Below are 20197 nucleotides of genomic sequence, written 5' to 3'. Positions count from 1 at the left end.
GCCCTCAGGCCGAGACACCAGCCGTCCACGTGCTGTGCTCGTTGGACTCGGGACCTGTCGTCTGTCAGCATCTGTGTTTTGTTTTGTTTCTTATTTCACGGTGACTTCCTGTGTTGGGTCGTTGTGCCATTAACACGAATTCTTGTGTATGTGCCTCTCTCTCATCCTTTCTTTTTTCTCTCCCTCCCTGTCTCTTCCCTGCACTCCATGTTGCATGTGGCTGCCACAGGGAGGAAAGGGCCAACCAGGCGAGAAGGTGAGTCCACACTTTCCCCTCCGCACTGCCACCCCAGCCTCTGCCTCCACCTCCTGGACTCTTGGGGGGGCTTCCAGAGGCCCCCATCCGCTCCTCCTGGCACACAGGCCCCAGCGGAGCATGCCAGCTCGTCCTGCTCTGCCCTCGCAGCCTCTCACAGCCTGGTTTCCTAACAGCGTCCACACCATCGGGCAGGAGTCTTGGGACTCCTGGACTAAGGGTCCCAACTTCCCTGGCTGAGGTCTGAGGGGGTGTCCCCTGCCCACAGAGGCTGCATGTGGCCTCTTCGCACTGATTTCAGCCTTAGGCAGTCACCCTTCCCAGAGGCAAGGAGAGCAGCAACTGCTGTTTTGTGTAGCTGGTTCTAGCCCCTCCCTCGCCCTTCACTGGTCCCTCAGATTTAGACACTCTATTTGTGCTGCTCCAGAGAGAGTCCCCCAGGGAAACACCCAGACCTACACCTAGTCACACCAGGACTAGGAGGCAAGGCAGCTCCCACCTTCAGGCTCAGGGCTGCTGGGCCCAACAGCAAGTGTGTGTCTTCTCCCCACCCTCTCTTTACAGCAGCTCCAGCCCAGGGCCAGGGTGTGAAGCCGTGTGGCCACCTGGGGCTGGGGAAGAAGACCTCAGGGGGTGTGAAACTTGGCTGGGGCTGGGGCAGGTTGGGAGCATCCTGAGCAGGGCCCTGTGGGGATGCCTCTGGGGCCTGAGCAGCCATGGCTGAGCTGAGGCCTCCCCCCTCCCCCCCCCCCCGGGCCCCCTCTTGCCCATCACTGCACTGAATCCTCTTCTCCTGCTTCCGGCCTGGGCCCCACCGCCCTCTTTCCCTGGTCCCCACACCACATGCTCTTGCTCACTTCTCTCTTCATTCCTCCTGCTTTCCCACTGCCCTTCTCAATCCTTCTCGAATGTTCCATCCATCCCCTTTTCATCTCCTCTCCTCTGGGTCCCTCATCTTCCCCCGTATCCTCTGCCCTGCTTTGTCCTCTGGCTCTCGGGACCCACCCTCACCCGCTCCGCCTTCCCCACCTGCCAGCTGCCCCCTTCTACTCTTCCCCTCCTCCCTCTTTCTCTCCCCCACAGGGAGCCCCAGGAGATGCCGGGATGTCCATCATCGGTCCCCGCGGCCCCCCGGTAAGTGGCTCTTGCCCTTCCTCAGGGTGGGGGGATGGGTGAGTTAGTAAGGAGGCCTGTGGGGGGCCAGCGCGGGTCCTGGCCACGCCTCTGGGTGTGACGGCCACCACGGGGATGCGGTCCCCTGGGCCAGGCCTCACTGCTGCTGATGTTAAAGAAAGCGGCCTGACTAAACCGACCTCGGTTACAGCCTCTCAGGAGGGTTCACAAGGCCCTACCCTATAGCCGTGAAACGACAGCAGCTGTGAGGCGGCCCTGCTGTTCACAGGCAGAGGGTGAAAGTGCTGGCTCCTCTCCCGGGAGGGCGGTGGTGGCCGTGCTCCGGCTTCCCGGGGACACGTTCCAGAAGCCCAAGAAGCAGTTACCCCAGAGCCCAGGTCTCTTGAGCCAAGCACCCTCTCCTGCTCTTGACAGAGCCCAGCCCGCCTCTCGCCCTCAAAGGCCCTGGTTCTGTGCTCAGTGCTGGGTCCCAGTCCCCCCCACCCAGTGGCTGGGGGCTGGGGAAAAGCAGAGAGCCTTCCCCTCAGATAGGCTTCCTTAGGGACCAAGGGGGGGCGTGGGCGATGCTGCGGGAAGATAGCGTGACTATGGGAAGGAGGAATGGCTGTTTTTCTCACAGCGTCCGACCCAAGGGACTTCGATAAAATCGCCAAATGTCGGGGTGGAAAGGACCTCAAGGATGGTCTAGCACGACCTTCTCAGAAGGGGAAGCTGAGGCCTGGGGAGAGGAAGGGGCTTGGCCAGGGTCCCACACATAGAGGCCGAAGCAGGGTTAGAAGCCAGGACCCCGGGTGCCCAGGGCTCCCCCCGCAGCAACAGGCTGCAGTCTCCATGCTCTGCTGTGCTCTTTTCCTGCGCTGCCGTGCGTAGTTGAGAGGGTTAGGGACCCGGAGGCCTAGCCTCATGCTCCCAGAGCCTCGCCCAATGGGTGGTGAAGCGCCCCCTACCCATTCCGCTGCGTTCAGTGGGAAGCAGGAGGCTCCTACCCACTGACTAGGGAGAGGAGGGGGGTCAGAGAGCAAATTGCTAAGCTACGTGCAAGGCCCTGACGGCTCTGCAGCCAGGAAGGGGCTATGGTGAGAGCTGGGAGCGGAGAGGGAGAGCCGAGAATGACGGTCAGAGAGGGCAGCCGAAGGATGGAGCTGGGGAGCAGGGCCAGCGGGCAGGCCGGGGGCCTGGGCTGGAGGCAGGGCTTGAAGGGGCCTGGGCTGCGTGGACGGGCCCTCCCTGCAAGGTTTCTGCCAGCTCAGAGCACGCGGCAGTGCTGAGGGCTGACACTTTGCACTTACTCCGTGGCAGGCAGTATCCTAACACCTGTACACATAGCAGCTCACTTAATCCTCACGAGAACTCCACAGTAGGTACTCTTAGCACCTCCACTTTATAGATGAGAAAAGCAGGGCACAGCGAGGCCGGGTGACTTGCCGAAGGTCATACATGAGAGTGTGGCCGTGGTGCTGGGATGTGACACTCAGCCCGGGCCGTGTGCTCAGAGTCTACACTCTGACCCCTGAGGCTACCCAGCCACGGGGTTCCCGTCACCTGTGCTTCTGGCTCACGTGGCCACCGTCCCGCTGGGCTGTAAGCCCCCTCGTGTACTGGGGGAGCCACAGTGTGGGTGCCCTGAGCCCAGGTGGGGTATCCAGCCAGGGGGCGACTAGGACATGGGGAGGTCACAGAGAAAGACAGTCCCCCAGGTTCCAACGACAAGGACGGAATCTGGGGTGGACCTGTTAGGAGGACAGGGCAGTAGCACAGAATACAGGCCCTACCCTTTGGCCAGCATCTCTGTCTGCCTCCTGGTCTGACCACAGATGTTCCCTTGTGTGGATCAGGCTGGTCCTCTCACAGCCTCTTAGCAGCATCTTTCAGCAGTGTCATGTCAGCTGGATACCTAGAAGTGGTTGAAAAGGCCTCACTTCTGGAGAATATGCTCCGGGGGCAGGGTCTGCCTCAGCTCCCCCTGCTTCCAGCCCAGCGTGTATCAATATACCCACCGCGCTGGACATGGTTCCAGTGGTGAAGAGTACCTTCTGTTCCAGTAATAACAATAGCTTCCCTCTCCTGGACACCTGGGAGACATGCTAGGTCCTACACTGAAAGCCTGTGTATGTACCAGCCTCCTCCAGTCCCTCTGGCCCCCAGGAAAGCTGCCAGCCCATTTCACAGAGCGGGAAACAGAGGTCCATAACTGGCCTGTGGTCACACGGCTCCTCCGTGCTGGAGCTTGGTTTGGGCCCGGTCGGCCTCATTCCAAAGCCAGCATTCTTTCTCCAACACCGCCTTCCACATTTTAAGCTCTACTGTTTAAAAAGGATATTTACCTTGAAAAAACAGTCCTCCCTGTGGGTGTTGTGTTGATGTTGGCGGAGGCTTTATGGCACCAGGAGGCTTGATCAAGCCCAGTGTCCTCGGATTTTGGCCTGTGTGTGTGACCTTCACCCAGATGGCTGGGGCCCCTGCTGAGTCCTCGCTAGACACCAGGGCAACCCCCTTAGCTCCTCCTAGGAAGCCGCCTGGAGCTGCTGAGAGCAGGGGACCGCAGAAGACCATGGGACCGATTGCAGTTAAGGGGTAGAGGTCAAGTGGGCAAGCCCTCTGCGGCCCGGGATGATGGGGAACATGTGGCTTTCCACTCAGCCAGGAAGGGCCTAGGACACATGCTGCTAATGAGAACCAGCCTTGCCACTCTCAGGGGCCACCTGCCTCCTGTCTTGCAGCTTCGTAAACGGTCCGTGCAAAGGGGGCACCATCCGGGCACTTTGGAGAAGGATGGTTCACATTCCAGTGAGGCAAGGTGCCGGAGCGGTGGGCCCCATTAAACTGAGCAGGAGGCTGGGACCCCGAGATGCTGGCTGGCCCCACAGGCACTGGAGAGGTCAGCTGCCAGGCTAGGAAATGCCCCCCATCTCAGAGGGAGCTCATTCTTTCCCAGAGACCCCAGGTTCTCTTCAGGGGCCAGGAGGAGCTGTCTGAACTTCCAGCCCTCCTTCACAATGAGACACCAGGTCAATACACCCATTGAGTGTTTCTTCGTTTATTTGTTCCATTAATATTTGTCAGGCACCTACGACATCCTAGGTGCTGGGTAGAAGATGAAAACCTGACTGCAGCCCGCTTGCCCCTTTGCAGAGAGAAGCCATCCCATAGTGATTATAGTACAGACAGTCAGCGCTCAGCTGGGGACGGTTAGGGAGCTGTGGAAGATGAGGAGGCACCTGACTCGGGGTGAGGGCAGGCAGGGAAGGCTTCCGGGAGGAAGAGGTAACTAAACTGTGATCAAGGAGGAACAGAGGTCCCAGGCACCAAGGCTGGGGAGGAGTGCTGAAACTCCAAGGCAGGAGCGGTTCCCGTAAACTACCGGAGAAATGGGGGAAGTTCTTTCCAGAGCAAAGCAAGAGCAAGGATGGTGAGAGAGAGGTTGGCAAGGTGAGCAAGGGCCCGACCGTGAAGGACACGATGTTCAGGAGTCAGGATTTTACCCCGAGGGCAGTGCAGACCCCTTGGGTTGTGTTCTGCTGAGGAGGAACACGATCAGACTTGCAGTTTAAAAAGCTCCCCAGGGACTTCCCTAATGGCGCAGTGGTTGGGAGTCCGCCTGCCCATGCAGGGGACGCGGGTCCGTGCCCCGGTCCGGGAAGATCCCACATGCCGCGGAGCGGCTGGGCCCATGAGCCATGGCCGCTGGGCCTGCGCATCCGGAGCCTGTGCTCCGCAACGGGAGAGGCCACACAGTGAGAAGCCCGCGTACCGCAAAAAAAAAAAAAAAAGCTCCCCTGATCCTTCCTGCTCCAGCACGGAGCATGCTTAGAAGAGGCTGCAGGTATGGGGCTGGCAGGAAGGAACTTGTAATCGTCAAGGCCTGGACTGGAGCACAGTCAGTGGGGCTGGTGGGAGGGCTGGACTGGTGAGATATGTTGGAAGGGGAATTGACGGAATTTAGTGATGATAAAAATGGGGATTGACGGAGAAAGAGGAGTTCAAGGTGACCCCACCTTTCGGACTTGAGTAGCGGAGTGCCTGGCAGTGCCCTTCCCCAAAGGGAGAAGCAGATTGTGCGGGGGCAGATGAGTTCAATCTGAAGGTGATAGATTTGGGATGTCCTTGTAATGTTTGGCCTTCCGTTTGCTGCCAGAGGTCAGAGTGAGTGGAGGCGGCTCACGAGGGTGGGTCATACACACCCTCTCCCAACTCTGCGTTCAGTGACATCACTTTTCAAGCTTAAAACGGGCTGTGGTGGGAGTATTTACAGAATCACAGATTTACAGAAATTGGCAAATGTTGTACAAAGCAGGGCTCTCCTTCCCCACTCTCCCCAACGGGATTAAGCATTTACCAGCAGAGTCTTGTTTAAAAGATAGCCAGCACTGACTTGGGGTAGCGGAGGTAGAATAAGGCAGGCTCTGGACAGATCCACGACTGGCCCTCTTTCAGGGGTTAGATAAGAGGGAAGGGAGAGCTCCTGGTAGCGTCCTTCCTACCAGAAACTTCAGTTTGTCTGTGTTGCTTTACCCCACACAAGTGCAGGCAGGAGGAAGGTAGGGAGGAGTAGACGTAGGTCCACTTCCGAAAAACAGGGATGCACTTCGCTCCCTCTCTTCCCTGGCCTCGAATTAAAGGAAGAGATTTTAGAGAGCAGTGTAAAGCTTATTTCCCTTGTACTTGTATAGAAGGATGTAACATTAATCTGTAAATTAATCTACAAAAAAATCTATCCACAATTTTAACATGATCCTAATACCCATGAATCTTGGGGGTGGAGTTAGGAGTCCAACAAAGTAACATTCAATTTCATTTGGAAAAATAAAAGTTATGAGAATTTCAGAAACTTTTTGAAACATAGAGTAAGGGGGGTAGGGGAGGAGGGGTTTAGTTGTTCTACCAGCCATCAAAACGTATTATAGAAACAGAGCAATTAAAACAACAAATAGAACAGAAGTAAAGTCAAACGCATCTGGGAATTTGGTCCATGATAAAGGCTTCATTTCACAATAGAAAGAGAAGATAGATTGTTCAGGAAATGATGCTGAGACAACTGACAAACAGTTTAGAAATCAGAGTAAATTTCAAATGAACAAAATACTCAGATGTAAAACATGCAGCCATAAAATATGAGAACAAAGCATGAGCAAACATTTATAATTCTGAACTGAGGAAGTCCCTTCAAAACATGACCTAAAGACTTCCCTGGTGGTGCAGTGGTTAAGCATCCACCGCCTGCCAATGCAGAGGACACGGGTTCGAGCCCTGGTCCAGGAAGATCCCACATGCCACGGAGCAGCTAAGCCCATGCGCCACAACTACTGAGCCTACGCTCTAGAACCCGCAAGCCACAACTACTGAGCCTGTGTGCCACAACTACCGAAGCCCACCTGCCTAGAGCCTGTGCTCTGCAACAAGAGAAGCCACCACAATGAGAAGCCTGCGCACCGCAACGAAGAGTAGCCCCCGCTCACCTCAACTAGAGAAAGCCTGTGCACAGCAATGAAGACCCAACACAGCCAAAAATAAATAAATTAATTAATTAAAAAAAAAAAAACATGACCTAAAACCCAGAAGCCATAGGAAAAGATTGATATGTTTGTCGGCATAAATGTAGAACTTCCACACGGCAGAAAATATACCATAAAAAAGATAAATGCCAAATTGAAAAGAATATTTGCAACACATATGACTCTCAGTTACTATTCTTGACAAAGAGCTCTACTCAAATCAGTAGGAAAAAGATAAACGTAGCAGGAATTATTGGTAAAGAATACAAACAGGCAGTTCACAAATAAATAGGATGGGTCAACAAACATTGGAAGAGATGTCCACCTTCAGTAGAGATATGAAGACATGGAAACTAAAATCCATCTCCAAGCCTCTCCAAGGCCCGACCTCTCCAGGAAGTAGAGTCCCAGTTTCCATTTGGTCAATGACAACATTCTTCCCAAGATCCCTGAAAAAGCTTTGGTCAGCCCTGGCTTTGGCTCTGGGTGGGAGAGATGCGTCCTGCTACCAGGGACAGCTCTGTAATTAGCAAACCATGTGATTATCCCTACCATGTAAACATTACCCAGAGTGGGACTTGAAGATGTTTCTTGGAATCCTCTCCTCCTGACCTTTTCTTCAGGCCTCTCAGCATTCAGCGTAGCTGGAAGCTTACACTGGGTGGTTTCCAGGTTTTCTTCTTAGTGCTATTCTTAGCATCACTTATCCTTGAGAGGACAGAGGCCTGGGGCCCTTCTGGTACATGAGTGGCATCTCCACGCTCTTGCCCTCTGGGATGCTTCCCACAAGCCCATCCCGGGCCCACAGCATGCTCCAGCTGGTTCCCTGCCTGGACCCTGGCAGCAGGGACCCCATCCCACCCAGCCTTGTCCCCTGAGCATATCCCCCGAACAGAGGCCTCTAGGCATCCATGTCCACAGCTTCAAGGAAGACCCAAGCAGCCTGGAGGTGTTTCAGGTTTACAGCAGTTGGACCCAGAGGAATCGTCCTCTGGATAAGGGCCAATTCTGAAACTACTGCTTGGCAAGGACAGACCTCCATTGATCCTAAGACACTGGATCAAAGACAACCTTGCTCTATTCTGGTGCTCCTATAGGTTCGGTTCAGTTTAACAGACATCTGACGATGGCAGCTAGCATTTCAATAGGCTTTACAGATACAGCTGAACGACCCTATGAGTGTATACAGTTATCCCCATTCTGTAGATGAGGAGACTGATGCTCAGGGAGGTTTAGCCATTTGCTCAGAGTCACATAGCCATTGGTGGCAGTGGAGACACGATTAGAACTCAGTCTCCCAGAGTCAAAACCCCAAGCTTGGGAAGAGACTGAGGCCATCTCAGTCAAGGGGAGACTTCAAGCTGAAAGCTAATCGTGTGAAAGATGTGGTATGTCCACTGAAAGGCAGGTGAGCCAGGGTGCCCAAGCAGAGAGTAGGTAGGAAGATGAGGCAGGAAAGGAGCTAAAATGGTGCATCAGGATGAGAGTGAGGCTGGCCTTGAATGACATGTGAGCAGAAGAGAACCCTTGCTGGTTCTTGAGAAGGGGAGTGACAGGACCCAGGTTTCTTAGCTCTCCATCACCCTGGACCTCCTGGTCAGCCCGTTCCAGCCCTGGGTCTGCATAGCCTCAGGCTTCTTCTCACCTCCGCACTTCTCTTTTGTCCTGAATCTGGCCAGTGAACCTGCTTCTAATCTGCAACCTGAATACTGAGATCTGTGCACTCTGTACCTCCGGAAAAATGGACATGATCGCTCTGCATCCCACAAAGATTGGGGGACCCAGAGATTACCCAACCAGGAGAGCCCTATTAGCCAGGGCGAGAGGACAGTGGGCAATCCGACCTGTTCTGGTCTGAAAACACATTCCAAAGGCCAATTTCCGATATCCAAACCATCGTTAGATAGGTGACCGTGAACAATGACTGTGTAGATGAAGTGGACTTAGACAATCTCAGTCCAGGAGTTCAGCGTGCTGTAGGCTGTCCCCATTGTCCTTGCTCTCCATCCCATTCCCATGCCGAGGTTCAGAGCATCTGGGCGGGCAGTGAGGAGCTCTGGGAGGCTACTTCCCAGAAAAACCCAAAGGATGCTGGCCACCTGCTTTTCCCTTCCCCACCCCACTCCCTGGAGGAGATTTCCTATGATGGTCCATCTCCTTTCTCCATCCTGCCTCCCAGCCTGTGTCTCTCACGGATGAACACAGAGGAGTGGGAGGGAAACTACTGATCCTCTGGGAGCCAAGGTGAACGGGGGACTAAGGTGTGGCTTCCTCTCCTCCTCGCCCACACTCACTCCTCTCCTGCTCTTTTCAGGGTCAGCCGGGCACTCGAGGTTTTCCTGGATTTCCGGTAAGTGGAGAGGACTGGTCAGCTGTGCCCCTGGCGACTCCTGGGCCTGGCTGTGTTAAACTTCAGGCAGGGCCGGCCCTCAAACTGCTTTTGCCCTTCCAAATTCCCATCGATAAGGACCCTCTCCTGCAGCCTTTCGTGGAGAGTAACTGAGGAGAGTAGCCCAGTGCTCGGCCTACAGTGCAGGAGGGGACAGGGACACCAACACGGACCTGCAGGGGTGGCAGACAGGACAGGCTGTGAAGCCACAGGACCCTGGGCTGTGGGGCAGATGACGCACCGCTCGGAGGCCACCTCTGACCTGGCTCTGAGAGCACATCCGCCTGCTGGGGGCAGTCATGTGGCCATCTGGATGTCCTGGGAGCCCTGCCTAAGGCCTAAGACAGATTACGAGAGGCGGGCAGGGAGCAGCCAGCTCCCCCTTTCCCGCAGGCCTCGGCGCTGGCCAGCCCTGCTTTCCAGGAACACGCCCTCCACTCTCCACTCGAGGTGAAAAGGACTTTGATGCCGTGGCGACTGCCACCCGTCAGGTTCTCCCTCGTGCCAGCACGGGGCAGGGGGCATCTCATTCACTCCCAAAGACCCCTCATGGGGGATTCTTTTGCTCCCCACTTTAGAATGGGAAAGCGAGGTTTAAGCTTACCCATGGTCTCATAACAGCAAGTGGTGAAGCAGAGATGTGAACCCTAACTTGTTACAGTGCAGAACCTGTGCCCTTAACTACCTCCCAGGCTGCCTCTCTGCCAGGACAGCTGTGATGCTCCGTCTTTACATCTGGCCTCTTTCTCTTTCAGGGTCCCATTGGGCTTGACGGCAAACCGGTGAGTGGACCCTCTCGGGCTATGGGCTCCCCCCACTTAGTCCGGGTCACTAACCCGGGGTCTCCTAGTCCTTCTGCGAGACCCCGACTCCTTGGAAGACGCTTCAGATAAAATGAACGTTCTTGGGGTGGAAAGTCGTTGCCAGTGGGAAGGGGAGGAGAGGCCAGTTGAAAGAGTTGCCCTGTCCCCCATGAGCCTCCCCTGGGCACAAGTCCACGGCCTCCAAGCTGCACTCTCAGTATCTGGAGCAAGAGCCATCCTAGAATCTGCTGATTCCGGGGCCTCCTGGAAGGGGCTGGAAGGTAGTGAGGCAAGGAGGCCGGGGGAGAGGAGAGGGCTGGAGAGCTCTGGCTCGCGCCATTGCCCCCAGCCCCGCAGGGCGCCTCCTGTGTGCTGCTCGGCGTCTCCATCTCGGTCGAGCCCCAGTACATGCCCAAGTCCACATGGAGGCTGCTTCCCGTCCAGAGCTCCTCTCCGCTCATCTCAGTCCTTTTCACCGGGCCCCAGACGCACACGTTCACGGGAGGAGCCCTGTGTGACTGGGGGGTGGGGCTGGGGTACTTCTGGGGTGGAAACAACTCACCCAGCACTCGTGCTCCTCTCCTTCCAGGGCCGCCCCGGACCAAAAGGGGAGACGGTAAGACCCAGCTTTCCTGCCTTCCCTCGAGGGGTGCGGGGGTCAGCCTAGCCCTCACGGGCCACAGAAGCACTGCCCCGCAGCGGGAGTGGCCGCCCCATGGTCACTCCCCGGCTGGGTGCGACGCGTCCCCCTAGGTCCTCGCTCAGCGCAGGGAGGAGAGGCGGCAGGGGGCTTCTCCACCTGAAGAATGAGGAAAGGGAGGTCCAGAGAGCGTCTGCGCTTGGCCAGTGTCACACAGAATTAGCAGCTAGTGTTCCCAAACCGCCGCTCTCATCCAGCACTCGCAGGGGGGCTGAGGGGTACCCATCGGGCACTTCGTCCTGAGCCTGATTTCCTCGTGCTCCCTGCTCTGGGCAGCCCAGGGCTCCAGGCGCTCCTGCCCCAGCCGGGCACAAGGCAGACCCGGAGAAGCAGACCTCTGCCCCTACCTTCCTCCTGGCCCCTTCCCACCTTCTGGAGAGCCTTAACCCAGTCCGTGCCACCCCGGAAGGAACAGTGATGGCCCTCAGCAGGGCACTGCTCTGTAATCGTCCCAACAGCTTATCATCCCCACTCTATGAAAGGGCAGATCAAGGCTCAGAATGGTTGTGTGTATTGCCTGAGTTGACACAACTCCTAAATAACAGAACAGGGAGTGAGACCCACGTGGTAGGCCCTTACCCTCCACCGTGTCTCCTTCTGCTGCCAGGGCCCTTTGTTTAGAAAGAAAGGGACCCTTCTAGGGGACTCCCCTTCCTGCCATCCCTCTGCCCTACCCCACTTCACCCGCCGTGAGTCTTCCCCATCTGTTTCAGGGTCAGAACTAACTTGAACAAGGAACGGTAGGGCCACCCCTTCTCCCATGAGCTCACATCAGTGTGATAGGTCCCCCGTCCACCTCGTAGTCGTCCGTCAAAATCCGACAGGCCACAGAGCCATTAGGCTTCGGTTTGGCTTGGCACGGGGACCCCAAGCTATTAATTCAACACACTGTCTAGTGTAATTATCTTGGCCTGTTTAGCATCTGTCCGTCTCCCACTCGCCTCCCTTCCTGGGTGGTTTACCTGCTGCTGGGCATCCAACATGGGGGGCTGGGACTCACCCTCACATGCTTAACCTGTGCCCTCACCTGTCAAAAGGGGGTCACCTCTGCCCCACCCACCTCACAGTAGCCCCGAGAATCTGATGTAAGGCGTAGACAGGACCGGGGCCCCCCAAGTGGCGTAAAAGAGAGCCAGGACTCTGCGTTCATGGCTTGTCCCACAACTCACAGGGCTGTCCTAAGGACGAGAGGAGTTAATTCACGCCGAGTGCTTAGAACAGTGCCTGGCACAGAGGAAGCACGACAGGTGCCAAGCTGGCACATCGCCCTGACCTGTCCTAAAGGGGCAGGCTCAGGAGCTAATCGGTGCCCTGTGTTGTCGGACCTTGAAATACTTAAAAGAAACTTGAAATTCAGATTTTTGTTGTACTCTCCTTGCTCTTCAATATTTCAGTTTATTGAAATAAAACTGTGTGGGATCAACAAAATACCTTGGGGACCACGATTGTCCCATGGGCCGCCATTTGGGACGTCTGGACTCAGTCCTCCAAGTCTCTGAAGTCCCAAGCCTTTGGGTTCTTTCTCTGGGCCCCTGGCCCTCCTTCTCTCATCACACTCCTCTCTCTGTCCCAAGAGAGGGTGGCCTGGTCCCCTGCAGTCTGATTCCCTGCCAGATGCATCATATTCTGCTAAACTTGATGCTAAACACTTAGTCAACCGCATAGGCTGGGGTGCCACATGGATTGTCCCAGAGACCACTTGTCCCTTCCCACGAACCTCCTAGGAATTTCCCAGTTTGGGGGTTGGTCCAGTTGTCAAGTCGGGGACAAAAGAAGGCTTTCCTCCCACCCAGATGGATCTGTCCATGGGCATCCTGAGGTCTTCAAACCCCAAAGAGACTGGCCTGGCAGGTGGGTCCTCACAGGCCCTCAGGAAGGCCTGCAGGATGGAAGGGAGCTCAGGGCCCCAGAGGCTGGGACACTGCCTGTGGCTCCAGCCAAGTTGAGAAGCCCTGCCCGCTGAGGTCCAGCCCAGTTCAGAGCGCGTGGCAGAGTGGACACAGCTGGACCTTCACGGTCCCAGTGCCACCACTCACTGAGCCGCAGGGTCTTGTCTCCGTCACCTCGTCCGGGAGATGGAGTGACGCCAGCGCCTTCCTCTCGGGCCAGCGCGGGTGTGACGCAGCACATCCTGGAAGCCTTGCTTCCGAGGGGGTCCTCAGAACAAGGTGCGCCATCCTACCCCCTCCCCTCCACACTGGCCGAGCGTGAAGCCTTCTCAGCACTGGCCTCGGGTCAGCTGGGCGCCATGTCCCCCTCAGAGAACTGAGGGTGGCTTAAGTCGCCACTTCCTGCTTCCCCTTTGGCCAAAGGTTGCTCCAAAACCCCCGGAGTCTGCAGCGCTGCCCCAGCCCCCGCGTCCCCAGAAGCCCTTCTGGTTCAGTGGGGTTGATGCTGAGGCCTCGGCGGGTAGGAGTTAGGACGGGCCTTTGGCTCCGTGAGGACGTGGCGTGAGTGTGCAGTAGCAGAGCCCTGCCTGACGTGGCCACGCAGCCTCCTCCGTGGCTGGCCCACAAGATGCTGGCGGTCGCGGGAATGAATGAAGGATGACACCTGTTCTTCTTCGCGTCCGCGTGCGGGGGGCAGGGCACACCTAGTCATGTCCACAGGTGGATGAAGGAGCTGGGCCACGCCAGCTGGAACATCTCGGGCACCGGAAGACCTGGTGTGGGTGGCCAAGCCCAGCCTTCGGGACTGCAGGCTTTCCAAAAAGTTTCTTGCACAATCCCACGCAGGGCTGCATCTCTGATTCTGCCCACCTTCTGTGTGCCACTGACCTGTGTGTGTGTTCCTCCCCACAGGGCTTGGCAGGTCCCCCAGGATAGCCAGTTGGTACCTCGCCCCAATGTTTCCCAGCAGAGAGGCTTTGGGCCCTGAGTCCTTAGCCTCTGTTTCTAACTGTCTCATTTCTCTTCTTAGGGACCTCCAGGACAAAAAGGAGAAAAGGTAAGCTGATGGAGGTTTTCTAGAATTTTCATCTCAAGAAGCAGCCTTCCAACAGGTAGAAAGGATTATTTTCAAACTTCAGATTTTATCAGCAGAACCAGGGGAATCCCCTGTACCCTGTGGTACATGGTATATGAGAGAGAGAAGGGAAGCTGCCCTGCGTGGGGTTCTTTTGCAGGGAAGGCATGGCCTGGAGCCTGGTCCTTCTCAGCCTCTTTCTCTGCCCATCCTGCCTGCCACCCCCATGGTATTTCCTGAGCACCTCCATGAGCCTCTAGGATTCTGAGGTGTCAGTTTGTAAACCACTGGCCTGGCCCTCTTCCCAGCCTCCTACCTTCTCTGCTTCCTTGAGTTTCTGATGGGGGTTCTTCCGGGCTTGCCCCCGGGCGGATGGTGCAGGGACCTGGCACCCGCGGCTCCAAGAAGGCGTCTCCGAGGGCCCCGTTGCCCATAGCCTGCCTTGGTGTCTGCTGTTCCCTTCCAGGGGCTCCTGTTCAGAGCCGTTGGGTGGACCCACCCAGAGGGTCCGCCTTTCCGGAAGATACTTCCAGCCAGGCACGGAGCATAACTCGTGACCCTGCCGTCACGGCATGTGATGTGTGGCGGCAGAGTCCTGCCCTTGGCTCTGTGGAGCCACGTCCGGGCAGGTCCTGGAGGTTCCCTCCCTGCTGCCAGCCAGGCTCGAGGGAGGGAATCGGTTCTCCTGCCTGAGAGAGCTCAGCCCAAGACAGAGCGGGGCAGGCGGGTGACGCACATGCACGGTGCGTCCCCAAGTCCTGAGGTTGCCCCCGAGGTACAGCCCCCCAACAAGGGCCTAATTCCTCCTCTCCTTCCTTCTCTTCCCCAGGGTCAGTGTGGAGAGCACCCACACCGGGTAAGTGAACCCCGAATACTGATCCATCCCTGGAGCACGGCCCCCAGTTTAGCCTCATCTTCTTCCCTATAGAGCTTGGAGACCAGGAGCACACAGCCCCCCTCTGCACTCAGCAGCCAGAGTGGGGCCGTGACGGTGCTGGGGTGTTTGGCCAGCTCCTGGGGGTGTGCCTGGTAGTCAGTGTGTGTGTGTTTGTGCAGAGCTGCGTGTCTTTGTGTGTCTGCTCCTGTGCTGGCTGGGCCTGCGAGCCCCCAGCGTGTGTGTATCTGGAACTCTGCACGCCTGGCTGTGTGCTCCTCTGCACATGGCCTTCATCGTAAGGCTGTGCAGCTTGTGTGAGTCTGGGTCTGGCTCCCTACCCAGCGTGCGTGTGTGTGTGTGTGTATGTGTGTGTGTGTGTGAGAGAGAGAGAGAGAGAGAGACAGCTTGTGTGTGTCCATCTGCCTGCCCTGGTGGAATCAGAGGGACTTTTGGGTTAGTCATTGTTTCAGAGGACCCAGACCTCCATGGTGGGAGATAATTGGAGGCTGACTGAATCAATTCAAGGGTAAAGTCTCTGTTTTGCTTCTTTTAGAATCAAGGAAGCCCCTCCAAGTGGAGTGGGGGATTTCAGGGCTGGGATGATCTCCTGTGCCCCCTTGGCCCCACCCAGCTCCTTCCTTTCCCTTGCTTCAGTCCAGGATACAGAGCCCAAAGTCTGCTGTCCTCCTATCGGGAGCCCTCAGATGTGTGGCCAACATCAGAGAGCCATTGTCGGGGATGGGGGCAGTGAAGGTGTGCAGGAGCCCCAGTGAGCTGGGACCCGAGAAGCGCCCCTCGTTTTGTGGATCGGCCTTGCCTCTCTCAGTGGAGCATCTTTAGGTGTCCATCCCTCTGTCATAGGCTGCATCGTGCCCACAAACACACACACAGTGTGGCCGCCCTGGGCGCCCACCCCTGCCAGGGAGTGGTCTTGAGGGAGTGGAGAGAAGCACAAGCCAGACTCAGAGTCGGTCAGCTTGGCTCCAGAAGACCGCTGGGAGGGCCTTGCTGGCAGGGTCCGGCCATTCAGACTCTGACCCCTGGTTCCCAGGCCAGGGGGAGGCCAAGGCGGGGACAGCCTTGAGCGTCAGTGGCTGGGGTGGGGGCGAGGCCAAGACTGGGCGGGGGGCACAGGCCGGCAGCAGCACAGACAGAGCCAGCCTGTCAGCGGCATGTGCTGCAGGGAAGCAGGGGCCCTGGTGTTCCGGCCAGCCTGATCCTGATACAATAATAGAAGGTCAGCTGTGTTTATTTGAAACGATGGGCTCACAGGATTGTTATGTTACCCAAAAGAAGGACAGCATCCCCCAGCACAAAAGACAACACAACTTAGACGCTTTGACAGTGTGTCATCAGCCCCGAGAGAACGCATGGGGCCGGTTAGGAGAGAGCTCTCTGCCCTTCAGCGCAACCCAAGAAGAGGGAGCTGGCGGGGAGAGAAGGCTCCACAGGGCCACAGGGCGCAGAGGAGCCCGGGGTATGGCTGCGCCAGTGTGGGTAGCGAGTCAGGCCGGGTGAGCGTGGATTTGGGGATCCAGCCGCTGGGCAGGGCAAGGCAGCTGGCACCGTCTGTTTATCTGGAAGTGGGTAGGAAAGCAGGGTCCTTCTAGGGCAAGGCGTCTGTTGGCTCTCTGAGGGGACTGCAGACCTGATGGGGGTGGCAGGCCTCCTGGCCTGCAAGGTACAAGATCCAGGTGGTCCGGGCCCCTGTTCCAGCCTGTAGCATCCCCAGGGAGGGAGGGGGAGGAGGGGTGCCCTGGGACGGGGAGCTGGTGTCTGGGCCTGGCACTCACTCTCCCCATTGCCCTGTCTCCACCTCCACCCCTACCCCACACCAGGAGCACCTAAGCAGGTCTCTAGCAGCTCTGCGCTCTAACCAGATAATTACCCTGAAGGTTTGTAGGTTCTGGAAGGTCTCCAGGCCCCTCTGCTTAGAGGCTCCTTAGATGCAGAGCCCAACATTGCACGTCCCCAGGCCCCACAGTGGGAGGGATGGGGCCGCCCACGATTGGGCTCCCAGGTCCCTAGCTGGGTGCATCCCCAGCCCAGGTGGCCCCGCTTCTAATCGTCCCAGTGGCCTCATGTGAGTCACAATGCTTTCAAAAACGAGAGGTGGATTATACACCATCTTTCTTTTCACGTGGGTTCTAACCTCTTCCAAAAGCGGAGCGCTCAGCACCCATGGGTTGAGAGTCTGGAAACAGCAAGAATTTCCAGAAATGAAAATTACATTAGATAACATGATTGCAAGTTGCCTCCCCCCAGAAAAGTGGTTGAACATGCAAGAGACGTCTTTGTCCAGTGTCTATTTTCCAAGCCCACTAGCCCCAGGGTGAGACCTCAGTAGCACTTAGCTGGTGCCCACACTGGCCACACCCTCGGGATCGGGCTTGGCTCTGCTTTTGACCATCCTCCCCAGATCCGCTGACACCAGCCCTTCTCGTTTAGCCAAAAAAAGAACCCAGAGGTCGCCACACACCAGCCTGGCTTCAAGTACCAATTTAGGGTGGTCCTGTGGCTCCCAAGCCAGAGCCTCGGAGTCTGCTCCCCTCAGCCCAGCAGCCTCTGTCCGTGACCAGGGACCGGCGGGGCTGGCAGTGCAATGTTGGGCCGCATGTTAGGAGGCCTCTGTGACCCAGCTTGGCCATGGAGGGCAGGTCTGGCCAGGGGGGCCACTCTCCCAGTCGGGGAGTGCTTCTGGCCAGTACCCCAAGGGCCCGCCTCCTTCCAGGGATGGGGTACCATCTAAGGGCAAGCTCAGCACTGCACCCACAAGCATCAAGCGCCCCGCCCACGCCCTCCCTCCTGTGCCTCACGCTCGCTAATCTCTCTTCTCTCTTCCTCTCCTCCCTCCTTCTTGGCCGCCCTGCCATCCTGGTGGACTTTCAACCCTCCTGAACCCCTGCGATCTTTGGCCTTTGCCCTCTGGCCTTCCAACTCATCTTTCTCCTCAGCTGCTGCCTCTCCTCAATTCAGTGCGGCTGGCTGCACCCCCAGTCATTAAAAGGCGGACCTTCCAGGTAGACACCTCCCTTTCCCAGACCACGTGGGGCTTCCCAGGGGCTGGCGAGTCTCTGGTCCCTGTCAGGCCAGCTGGGGCTATAGGTGAAGCGAGAATCTCACTGCACTCCCGTTACATTAATTTAGACAAAAATGGACTCACGAATGCCGTAGATGTGGAAATACACAACTCCCAGGCTCAGAAGCCACAACTACTACCCCACCATTACTACTCACGACAGCCATCACTGTGTGCCGGCCACTGGGCTATGCATTTCACAGGCCTCATTTCATTTAATTCTCTCAGTGGTTGTATGAATTAGGCATGATCATCCGTATTTCACAGATGGGGAAGTAAGGCTCAGAGACATTAAGTAAGTTGCCTGAGGTCACACAGCCAGTAAATTGCAGAGCACCCAGATTCTCCTTCTCTTATTAGCTGTGTGATGTGGGGCAAGTTACTTAACCTCTCTGCACCTCAGCTTCTCATTTGTAAAACGAGGGTAATAACGGTTCCTACTGCATAGGGTTATTGTGTATGTAGAGCACTGGGAATAATTCCTGGCATAGTGCTAGAATTAAATTGAGGCTCAGAGAGGTGAATTTGTACCTAAGGTCGCACGAACAACAAGGGGCAGAACGGGAACCGGCAGCCAGGTCTTCAGACCCCACGTCCAGAGCTCTCTCACTTGGACCTACACCCTTTATATTTAGAAATGCAGATTGCTTAGCATCCGATCACTTGTAACCTGAGTTTGAGAAGCGAGGGAATTTGCAGAGGAAATGTAGCCCACAACTGACAGGCGTAATCATTGTGAGCAACTGCTCCCTTCTTCCTGCCTAACGAAGCCAAGGAGGCTGGGATAGGACCAGATCACAAAGAACGAGCGACCACAGGCCCAGGGATCCAGGCACAGGCATTGCAGCGTGATGCCAGGCCAGGAATTCCATGGCTGCCACCCATGCCCGTAGCCTTCCTTACACTGGGGGCCAGGGGTTACCCCCAAGGTAACTGGAAGCGGCAGGGCTCCGAGATGCTCTCTGAAAACCTGACAGCAGGCCCTGGAGCCACCATCTGGCCTGACTCAGGAGCCAGGGCCCAGGGGCCTGCATGTTCAGGCACCTGGCTGAACAAGGCTGAAAAATCACTCCAATTTACAGCTAAAAATACAGAGGGACACGTGACACACATGCTGCCCAAGCCTACATATCCCGTTACACCAGCCAAGTCCTGAGAGCCTCCATGTGCTCCGAGCGCTTAGCCCAAGGCTGGCCATTCAGGGGGCCCACTGGCAGCTCAGAGAGCACCAGGCCCACCCCGCTCTCAGCCACCCCTACCCGTGTCAGACCCCATTTCAGGAGAGCCGAGTCCTTGTCTCAGAGCGGCCATTCGCCTCAAGCCCCAGCAGCCACCTCCTGGCCTTAGTTGCATTAGCTGCTATGTGTTGAGCCCTTGCTGGGTCCCAAGCAGTGTTGTAAGAATTCTGCATGGATTATCTCATGTAATCCGACATGGGCCACCCGGCAGTGGAGGTGGCATCATCGCCACCTCACAGACAAAGAAATTAGGAGGGGCCGAGGCATGTTGCTGCCTCCCTTTTCAAGAGCAAGAGGTGGGTAAGCCAGAACTTTTTGTGTTGCCCTGACCTGATTTGCAAAGGAGAGAGAAGAATAGGGGCCCCTGTCCTGCCTGCTGCAGATTCTGCCTAGAGAATAAGGTTTTTATGCTGTCAGCCATGGTGGGACATAAAAAGGCTTGTCCATTTCCTATCAATAAACCAATATTGATTTCACAGGCTCTGTAAGATGCTTAAACATTGGGTCTAACATTAGTTGAAAGAGGAAGCTTTATAAGAGATATGATGTGCTTAGCAGACGGTGTTGGAAGTCATTGCCAAAGTGCAGAAAGTTAGACTGTGAGCAGTTTTTGCTGGGGGCTTACTTGTAATGAATAGCAATAGTCTGGAGTTCTGAACTTGGGTCCTGGCTCCCCCCAAATTCTTCTTGTGAACTTGGTTAGGGAGCTCAACTTCTCTGAGCCTCAGTTTTTTCTTCTGTAAAATGGGGCTTGTGACCCATTTCTGCACCTGCCTTCTCCACCATGGACACTCTGAGCCCTTAAGTGGCTTCTCAGAGGGTGTGGCAGGTTGCAGCCCAGGCCCCAGAGTGGCACTGCTGGTGGCATGTGCCCTAGGATGTCCCATCTAAGAGATGATTCAAGCAGATGCTGCTAAAATCTTAGTTCTCATTGTGAGGTCGTACACTCCTATTTGTAATCATCATTTTCCTCTATGGAGTTTGCAGCAAGCGTTGTCAGCTCCCTTTTTCACATAGGGAAGCAGCAGTGTCATAGAGGATTACTGAGAAGGGTGGGCTGGACTGGAGTCTGGCTGCCTGGGTCTCCCTGCATCCCAGCCTGGAGCGCTCACACCTGCCAGGCTGTTCTGCCTTAGTCTGTCTGCAGGGCTGGATCCCCCATCAAGAGCTGAGCCCAGAACCTCCCTGGAGAGGTCACGTAGAAAATAACATAATGACATTGGTCTGTGTAGATCTAGGATGACTCGGGCTGGCCCTCAGCCCCA

The 20197-nt window shown here is 56.4% G+C and overlaps 1 protein-coding gene across 1 annotated transcript in view; it reads left to right on the top strand.

Annotated features, from left to right (window-relative positions):
• COL13A1 (collagen type XIII alpha 1 chain) overlaps positions 1–20197 on the top strand; it is a gene marked incomplete at its 5' end in the record, with an annotated part of 143696 nt that overhangs the window by 70219 nt on the left and 53280 nt on the right. Inside the window, 8 exons of the mRNA XM_082854363.1 lie at positions 230–256; positions 1340–1390; positions 9197–9232; positions 10027–10053; positions 10664–10690; positions 13694–13720; positions 14568–14594; positions 17570–17635. Coding sequence (XP_082710489.1) covers positions 230–256; positions 1340–1390; positions 9197–9232; positions 10027–10053; positions 10664–10690; positions 13694–13720; positions 14568–14594; positions 17570–17635 — 288 coding nt within the window. The remainder of the gene's footprint in view (positions 1–229; positions 257–1339; positions 1391–9196; positions 9233–10026; positions 10054–10663; positions 10691–13693; positions 13721–14567; positions 14595–17569; positions 17636–20197) is intronic.

The sequence above is a fragment of the Leucopleurus acutus genome (genome assembly GCF_964270905.1).
Source record: "Leucopleurus acutus genome assembly, chromosome: 14".
Classification (NCBI taxonomy): Eukaryota; Metazoa; Chordata; class Mammalia; order Artiodactyla; family Delphinidae; genus Leucopleurus; species Leucopleurus acutus.
This window is presented reverse-complemented; position numbering and strand designations above follow the sequence as displayed.